This window comes from Centropristis striata, chromosome 19, assembly GCF_030273125.1.
Source record: "Centropristis striata isolate RG_2023a ecotype Rhode Island chromosome 19, C.striata_1.0, whole genome shotgun sequence".
Lineage (NCBI taxonomy): Eukaryota > Metazoa > Chordata > Actinopteri > Perciformes > Serranidae > Centropristis > Centropristis striata.
Window position 1 is genome coordinate 18,001,823 of NC_081535.1, and position 9,619 is coordinate 18,011,441.

General features: G+C 35.0%; 1 protein-coding gene across 1 annotated transcript; it reads right to left on the reverse strand.

Moving 5' to 3' along the window:
* Nucleotides 1-965: 965 nt before the first annotated feature.
* On the reverse strand, nucleotides 966-7,461 carry cplx4a (complexin 4a). Its single transcript, XM_059358200.1, has 3 exons — nucleotides 7,298-7,461; nucleotides 4,523-4,610; nucleotides 966-1,193 (listed from the first exon to the last, which is right to left on the reverse strand). Exons 1-3 carry the CDS (start codon nucleotides 7,459-7,461, stop codon nucleotides 966-968), a joined length of 480 nt encoding a protein of 159 aa, XP_059214183.1.
* Between the last annotated feature and the right edge of the window lie 2,158 nt (nucleotides 7,462-9,619).

Genomic DNA, 9,619 nt, shown 5'->3' on the forward strand with positions numbered 1-9,619 from the left:
TTAAGACATGAACATTTGTATTTATGGAAAAGTTTTATGCTGGAAATTTTCCAATTTTACAACACAAAACTGACATATTTCATGTATTCAATATACATCTTTATTTGAACAATACATTTACAAGTATCCAGTGTATTTCATCTGTATTTATGTACATTGTTTTCATTTTCTGGAATAAACCGTTCAGTATTTTAAGTGATGTAGTTTGTGCAAATCTGCAAATGTTTTTGCTTTTTATTACAGTTAAAATATGTATGTGGAGAAATTCAAAGTAAATCAACAACTTATGAAGACTGTCTGCTTTGTAATAACACCAAAATAAATCTAAATGTCATAATTAATTCACATACAAAAAAAAAATCTAGAATAACCAGCAAACCAAAAGGAAAGTTGAAACACTCACACAGGATTGAATTTTGAATTTTGACTGGAAATCACACTTTTAGAGACTTAACTTTCATTTTACAACAAACAGAGAAAAAAGTGAACAATATATCACAAATAATCATCATTTTTAAATGTATTGTGGCCTGTAAATGATGTGAAAAGGAATACTTTGCTAGGAAAATTAACTTTCTATACATAATTAATCTAAAGAAAATGATCATGGGGGAGAGATGGGGCACTGTGGTTGTAATTCAAAGTATTTTCAGTTTATTGTAATAATAAGTTGTAAATTACTACCCATTCTGTAACAAGCTAACAGGGAAAATTTGACTCTATTTATTTCAGTAGATGCAGACAGGTAACAGTAATGATTTAACACCTTTTTATTATAGATAATAAGCCTTTTTAGTGCTTATAATAAAAGAGAATACTTTGTAGGCGACTGCAAGTGAATATCAGACTTATTAACAGTCTGCAGATTCCCAGAAAGTGTTGAAATTAATTTCCTTGTGTTTTTCTCTTCTTCATCCTCCTCTTCTCCGCACCATTCAAACACAGACGACTCCCCCTCTGGCCGTTCACATGACGGAGCACTTCTCCTCTGCTTTGCTCTTTAGCTCGGTGACGGTGGCCGAGGCCTTCTCCTTCAGCTGGTCCATGTCCATGTTCTGCAAGTTCTGAAACTGGCCCATGATGGAGTCCTTGCCCTCCTCCTCCGTGGCGTCCTCGTCCACCATCTTCAGCAGCTCCTCGGGCACGTCCACGTCGTCCCCGGCAATCTCGATCATGTTCTCATCCTGCTCGCTCTGCAGATGACAACATCAGGAGGAAATGAGGTCAGAAACACAAACATCTGAAAGACTTTACATTCGGTATGATATTGAGGACAAGGTCTGTTTTGTCGCCTGTAAAGTTTCTCATTGGTATGCAACTGTCACCACAAAGTTTCACCCTCTCAACTTTCTAAACACATTTTTAATTCCAAAATCTTAAAATGAAACCAATCACAAAATCTGTTTTTGAGAGTTGTGGTCAGTAAGTTCTAAAGCCCTACCCCAAACATTTCTGTTATTTATTGATTTTTTTCTTTCCTCCGTCTACTACACACACACACACACACACACACACACACACACACACACACACAACACACACACACACACACACATCCGTACAAAGTACTGTCTAGACACTATTGTTATAATTCTAACCAATTTTCCATTTTCCATCTTTTTATTTTTTGATTTTGTAGTGTCTCTTTCTTTTTTGTTTGTTAGTTTTTTTTTAGCTTGCAAAGCCTGTCCTTGTGTTTCTCGTTATTACCTATAAAGCCACTATCTCATTTTTGCACAAAAAATAAAATAAAAATACATACATACATAAGCGAAAAGATACAGGACATGCATTCATAAACACACAATTTTTCTTTGAAAAATGTCTTTGCTTTCTCTGGAGCAGTAATTTATATATATATTAAAATACTTATTCATACTATAATAACTTATCAAAATAGCATGTTGTTATATATAAACGTCCTGAGTACAACACATAAGGGAGGGAATTGTTATGTTCTTTCTTATAAAAATAAAATAAAAACTGAACCAAAACTATGGCACTGAATGATTATTTCCAGCAGTAAACAACCTGAAGGCTGACTTAAAGGCTTTTTACGGGATTAACATGCTGTCTGCCTGCGTGACTTCCAAAACATATAGTACATCTTTGACCTTTAACACTGAAATGTGACAAACAGTGCATGTATGGACCACAGTTTATCAGAGTACATATGTGATCAATACACACAAACCCAATTTGTTGACTGCTTTTTAATTAATTACGTTGCCCTCCTTTGATTTTAATTTAATCCCGATTCAACACATATATTCATAAAATACTGTACACTGGTGTGGGTTTGAATTCAAATTATCAGCACGCAATCGGGCGAACTAGGAAACAAAAATAGATTAACTCTCGGATCTATATTAATCCACTTTCAAGTGGCTGCTCTCGAGGATATTCTGCTCTCGGAGTTTTCTACATATTTGTGAAGCAGACTCGAGTCTCTTTTGACTTTTCATGTGTGTTTTGCATCATTGAAATGCTACATAGAAAGCCTTTCCAATTTAATCACTTAATATCTGGAATAGTCATGCAATAGGCAGTGGACTGGGACTACTTTAAACTTCAATCTGTGGGATTATCTCAGTCCTGCCTTAGCCTTTCCTCTCAGGCTCCCAACGATAGTCTAAAGATATCTTCTATAGCGTTGCACGAGACCTTAATTCCATTAGACCGGCAGCAACAACTTCCTGTTTATACTCACACTTATACTGTACACTTGTACCATTAAATATATATATATAAATATTTTCTTTCTAACTCGCTCTTGATTGCAAGTACATGTGCTCTCAGCCTCCTACCTGTTAAAAGAAGAGAATCAATAGGATGCCTTTAGGTGCCTTATTATTATTGAAAATCAATTTAAAATGCATATTTCTCCTTTATTAAAGTCCCTTTGTTCTATTTCAAGCTGCCATGCAATGTAAACATCACTGAGGGGAAATAATTAGGTTTATATGTAGAGGCTGCAGCCTTTGTCCTCATCATATATGTGTGGTTTCATTTTAAAAGACAAACAGTGAAAAGAAATGCACCCATTGTTTAGACCAGGAAACTGAACAATGGAGTGTCTGTTGCGTTGCACTATAAGAGACGCCTCCAGCAGCCAAGGTCATCACAGCATTCAGGTGAATAAAAGTAATGGTTTTAGATAGCCTGTATTAGGAGTTGATTTTGCTCTTTTTCCATAAAAACAGACCTTTCATTATAAGCAAGTCCTCACCTCTAGATTAATTTATAGGATTTATAGACACTATCTTTAAACGTCTTAAATAAAATCCCAACTTACCTTATTTGCTCCTTCCATTACACCTTATTTTTCTTTAAAGTTCTTTAAAATCGTGCAGTTGCTCCGTTTACATCCACTAAAGTAGATGCTGTTCTCTGTTAAAGCCAGTTCACACTGCCCGGGCGCTCCCTAATGAGCCTGGGACACCTGCTCAGTGGCATTTGGCTTTGTAAGACTCAAGGTGCAATATGGGACACATAGCCTAACGTCTTCCTGGTTGAACGTCTTTCTCGCTAATCTACTGGCATGTCTTCCACCTCCTGTCGTCCAAGCTGCAGCTGCCAAGTGCCGCTATTAGATAAAGACAGCCTCAACCATGAAACAGCTATTTGTTGCTCTACCTGCACAGGCAGGATGCTTAGCTCAGTCAGTTTTTCTATCAAACACTGGATAGTAAAGCCACTTCATGAGGCCTGTTGATTAAAATTACTAGGGCTGTACCCAGCTAAAGAAATTCTAGCACTTGAATGATTTTTTTGACTAATCAATTAGTTGATTTTCATCTGTAAAACTGAGAAGAAACATGCAAAACACTCATTAAAATCTAAATACTTTTTACAATCTTCCTGGAAATAAGTCATTCAGCATGAAAAAAGCATGAAAAATGACTAATTGACTGCCGATTAGTTGACTAATTGACTAAGAAGCAGCTTATAAGTACCAACCTTTTATTAAAGAATGAGAAAAGAAGTATATAATCTGATGAAAAAAATAAATGAACTGATACAGAAAGTTTATCATAGGCGTCGAATGAAAACAATTGGTATCACTTTACTTTAACACATCTATATAGCATTTATAAGCAGGATATAAACATGTAATAATCAGTTTACAACTTAGAATAATGTAGTTCTCAGCTGAGGTTATGTTTATATATGTGTTAATGTATTTTTCAATAATTATGACTCCTTTGTAATAAATCCATTAGTGGAGGCAGCTGTATAAACAAATGATGACAGTATAGTAAAATAGATTTATTATAATTTGAAATTGTCTTAATAGGCAAAGTTATAATTGTTGACAGATACTGCACATTAATAAACACATTATAATGTGTTTATGAACAATTTATGTAAAATACTCATAAAGTGCTTGAAAATAATAATCAATGTAGAGTCAATCATTATGCGTTTCTGTTAAAAATGGTTTATTACTGTATTGTATTAAATAAAACTTTAAAATATGAGTTACACCAGAACTGTAGGGATAAAATAAAAAGTATTTTACCTTTGGCAGCCTGTATTTTTCTCTGAGGCACACCCTGAGTGTTGCCCTCTCTGCCTTCTTGTGTAAGAAATCTGCATCTCTCTCCATCCTGAAATAAAATAAATACATATATTATTAGCCCAGTAACACTTATTATTGGCATCATTAATATCCCAGGTTGGTTTAAAGGAAGAATGTTATTTATTTTAATCTATTTTCTTGAGAATACAAAGAGGGGAAAAGCTGCAAGAAAGTACCGACAAGATGCGGTTTTATGACCTTGTGTTGCCGTCTGTGTTTCCGTGGCTCAAGAGCAGCATTATATATTTTCATGAAAAATATTTTCCTTGTGATGGCTCAGTCAGTCAGTGTTTTGTTTGTCCCAATAAACAACAGGGAGACAGTTAAGCTCAACACAACCTCCAGTTCACCTTAATATCACTAAAGAGGAAATCATGTCTGCGGAAAAAAGTGTATTAGCGTCAACTACTTATGATTCAGTAAAAAAAAAAAAATATATATATATATATATATATATATTGGATTATTAGGAGTCTCTAAACACTGTCAACACCCAAAAATTAGTTACTAGTTTTGTGCAAGAGTTATGCAGCATTTTCAGGTGCATTGGATGCTGTATTCTATATAAGTGCACCCCATGTTGTATTCTAATAAATGTCTTGTTATATCGAAGAGGTAACAATAATATGAATAATTATTAATTATAGTATATTATTGTAACATCTTTGGTTTTATAGTACTGCTGCATTCATGTGGTGTCAGAATAATCTGAAAAATTAGTTCTTGGCTGGTAAAAGTCATGTGATTGAACACAGAAAGTCACAAAAATGTTAGTACTTGACCTGACGAATTGAAAACATATTATGCAGAAGCATGGAGAAAGTAGATATTGGGTTGTGTTTGAAAGAAACTTTTTATTAATTCATATATTGCACATAAATTTCTTGATCATATATCATGTGTAACATGCTATTAGGTTGTAAACTTTAATTGCTGTCCATGCAGAGTGAGCTACATTAGTTAAAATGTTGTTGTTTGTTGTTACATAAAACCTAATTACAAGTCAGGTTAAGCAATATTTTAGTGGCTAATAGAAAATCGACGCTCTGAGCAATGAAATACAACATATCCTCTTGTAGCATCCATGTTTCAAAATTGTAATATAATATATGATTATTATTATATTACTTAAATATGAAATCTGCAATGCTTACAACTCAATTTAAATGACATAAAGGTATTTCATTACTAAGGCACTTACTCCAAGTTTACCTGCTTTAGATAAATATAATACAACATAAACTGTGCTGCATTTTATGTTACACATTAAATTAAATGTTGTTGTGATATAAGTGTTAGCAGCATTGTAGGCCATTAGAAAGGAATTCAACATGTGTCATTTGTGATTCTAGTTTTCTCAACATAAGTCTGTTTTGAGAACCTGCGTAAATCTGTATTTTAAAGGCTAGACTCACGTACTCTCGCTCAGCCAATTAAAGATGGGATTATTAGACCAGACTGAGTCAAGCAGATTTGAAATGACGCCAAGAGGCCAAAACTTGAACTATAGTGAAACAACAACACAGATAGCTGAGGTTTCTAACAAACTATATATTTATTAAAATGCATGTTTTTAATACTTTAAAGAAGAATGTTCATGTTCTGTCCATTTAATTACCATCAAATGGTCAAATGTGGATCAGGATTTGTCGCTGTAGATTTGAATACATCACTAGAAATCTACAATTTCTCTCATTTTATGGTTACCAAATAAAGAACTTCCCCAAACATTTGAGTGGGGAGGCTGGATTAATTTTGTTATGTAATGCAGGATCTGCTTGATGATGCAAAATCTACTCTGCATAACAAAAATCCAAATATTATATAGAAAATATTATGCACACTATTTCTTCAAAATGCAATTTAGGATAGATTACTCATATTGTTTCGAAGTGTACATTCACCCATACAGGACAGCAACATGATGGATGCATTTGATGCACAAATCCATGCTAACTGCAGCTAATGAAGAGAAGTAGAAGAAAAAAATAAATTCAAAAGATATTCTATAGAAAATAAGACTGGAAATGAAATACTTTTTAAAAAACAGCTGTGTCTTTATGGTAGAAAGCTGTCATTTAATGTGGACTGTGATACCACAGCTACCTCAAATGGAAATGCAAATTAAACAGACAAATAAATAAATATAATTTTGTGGGATTGCTTTTTCTGTTCTGCACCACCACAGAATCTTCTTAATTGCAGTATTTTTAACATTCCAGTTAAAATATTCCAACATTTTCTGCCCTTACGTCCATGTTTGCAAGCTGTGAATTAAACTGCCATTTTAACGATTGCTTACTTGGTTGTTTTAAAAACAATAAAGTCCTTCAAAATGTTACGCATAACTGTTGGGTGCAGAAACAGATGACAGATTATGGGAGATTATTGATCCAGGCACGACCATTAGCCTCAGTGGGTTATTATAAGGGAAAATATCCACTATGGTGGTGCTTCTGCTGTGACCTTCAGCAACAGATGCATCTCTCAAAAGCACAGTTTGCTTATTGTAAGTTCATAAAAACAATAAATGCATGAGTGTTTACATTTAGTCAGGGTGAGAGTTAAAAGCAGTGCAGAAGAAGGGAAAGTAAACAGTGGAGGGGGAGTAGAAAACATCTTGTCAAGGTCAGATTGTACATTCTGCATCCATACTGTTTTTGATGGGCCAATGGCATCCATTCAAAATGGAGCACTGTCCGTGTTACTACTTACTTCTCCTCCACCACCTGTTTTTGGTACTCTTCATACTCCTCGCGTGTCATCCCTGCTGCTTTGGCTGGATCTGTGGGGGTGGCCTCCTCTTCTTTGTCACCTCCACCACCAAGACCAATTCCTGACAGGGGGTTCCCAATCATGCTCTTGATCAAGAAAGCCATCTTGAGTTGTGTTCACTCTGCGAGGGTGAGGATAACTTGTTTTTTGTAGGTGAAAGCGATGCTGCTCCCCTTATGGCGCCACCCGGGTTCGGCTTCCTATAGCTGTCAAATCCAGTGGTAGCTCTCTAGCTAACCTGCTGCTTGTCTATGCAGCCAAGGACACACTGACGACAAGCAACAGACACAAACACACACACACACACTGACACACACACACACAACGGCCATAATCTGGATTAAATCCTCCCTGCTCCACTATGCTAAGAGGCAGATGGCCTGTTTTCTTTCTATTTTTAAATCATGCAGACCTTTGGAGACTTTCCTCTTTATTTATTTTGACACTTTGTGCATTCTTTGGAAGAACTACATGCAGCACTCATTATAAAACAGTTTTGGAGATGGCTGTCCTCACTTTGGGACCACACATGTACTGTTTCCGCCCACTAGTGCTTAATCATATTAGTAAAGTACTGACTGGCCCGTGTGCAGCTTATACTGCTGAGACCAAGCAGAGTAGAGAGAGAGAGGAGCGGGATTACAGTCTTGTTTATCCCCCACTGGGGCCATCGTTCATGCCGTGCTATTGTTCAGTGACGGGGATGATTGACAGGAGGATGAGAGATGGGGAGGAGACAGCTATCGTATCATTCTTTCACTATCAGTACGCTTTGGTGAAGGACTTGTACTGTAGATATTACCCCAGGGCCATAATCACCTATCTAACACCTCCAGGAGGGTCTGGGAGAAATCTTTAGAAACAGAAAAAACTGACCATTTTAAAGCAAAAACCTGAGATCAGGGTTTTTATGATGAGCCCTTTTGGGGAGAATATGATTGGAAAAGTGCACATGTAGAATATATTTTCCATCTAAGTTCTTCTGATTTTCTTTATAGTTTACTATTGCATTAATCAAGTATAGCATAAGGAATCATTTTTGATACATTTGTTAAACTTTTACCTTTTTATATAAAAATAAACTCTCTTGGCTCTCTGCATCATCTCTGCATGCTATAGCCTGCTAACAAGCCATTTGAGACATCAGAAAGTTCCACATCAACTGCCAGTTGCCTCAATGGCGCTCCTATTTATTAAGCCCTGTTTGTGTCTGCTGTGGTGTACCTAGCGCAAAGGGGGACATTTTTTCATAATTTTTATGGCATACTATACTGTGACTTTTTTTGTGGTTTTCAATGACATACAATACTATGACTTCTAATTTTTTTATTTTATTTTAGACATACTGTAAAACATATTTTTGGACAAACTATTTTGGGGGCACATGCTATTACCATGATAAACTTTTTATTGTGTTTTTAGGCATTTTTGAACAAACTGAAAATTAGATTTTTGATTTTTTTTACACTTTTCGATAAACTTGGTCAAATTTTAAAATGCCTAAAAATTCTTAAAATGGGTAAATTATAGTGTGTTGATACATATTATAGCATAATATGGCCAGAAACTACAGAAAAACACCATATTATGCGATGTCCAAAAACTGAAGAAAATCATACTATAGCCTGTCGATGTTTTAACAAAAAGGTAGAATTTTAAAATGCCTAAAATGGGTCAATTATAGTCTGTTGATACATGTGGCAGTATAGCTGGTCGAAAAATAGCGAAAAAACACCACATTATGGGATGTCCAAAAATGACCCCCTCAAAAAAAATAAATTATACTATAGTATGTCGATTTTTGTCAAAAAAGGTCAAATTTTAAAATAACTTAAAGTTCCTAAAATGCTTCAAATGGGTAAATTATGGTCTGTTGATACATATTAGAGCATAATATGGCCAGAAATGGCAGAAAAACACCATATTATGCATTGTCCAATAATTGAAAAAAAAAGTCATACTATAGCATGTTGATTTTTGTCACAAATTGTCAAATATCTAAAAATGCCTAAAACGGGCCAATTATGGTCTATTGATACATATTAGAACATAATGTGACCGGAAATGACAGAAAAACACCATATTATGGGATGTCCAAAAATGACCCCTTCAAAAAAAAGTCATGTAAAAAGTATGTTGATTTCTATCAAAAAGGTCACATTTTAAAATGCTTAAAATTTGTCAATTATGGTCTGTTGATACCTATGTTCAGAACCCTATGGGTGACGTAACGGAGGTTACGTCCATATTTAATACAGTCTA

What these genes read in the sequence shown, in the direction of transcription:
- cplx4a (XM_059358200.1), bottom strand. Translation starts at nt 7,461, where the DNA reads ATGGCTTTCTTGATCAAGAGCATGATTGGGAACCCCCTGTCAGGAATT. An exon ending in AAACAGGTGGTGGAGGAGAA is followed by an intron (nt 4,611 to 7,297) that starts GTAAGTAGTAAC and finishes ATTTTATTTCAG; the next exon opens with GATGGAGAGAGATGCAGATT. An exon ending in AAAAATACAGGCTGCCAAAG is followed by an intron (nt 1,194 to 4,522) that starts GTAAAATACTTT and finishes TGTCATCTGCAG; the next exon opens with AGCGAGCAGGATGAGAACAT.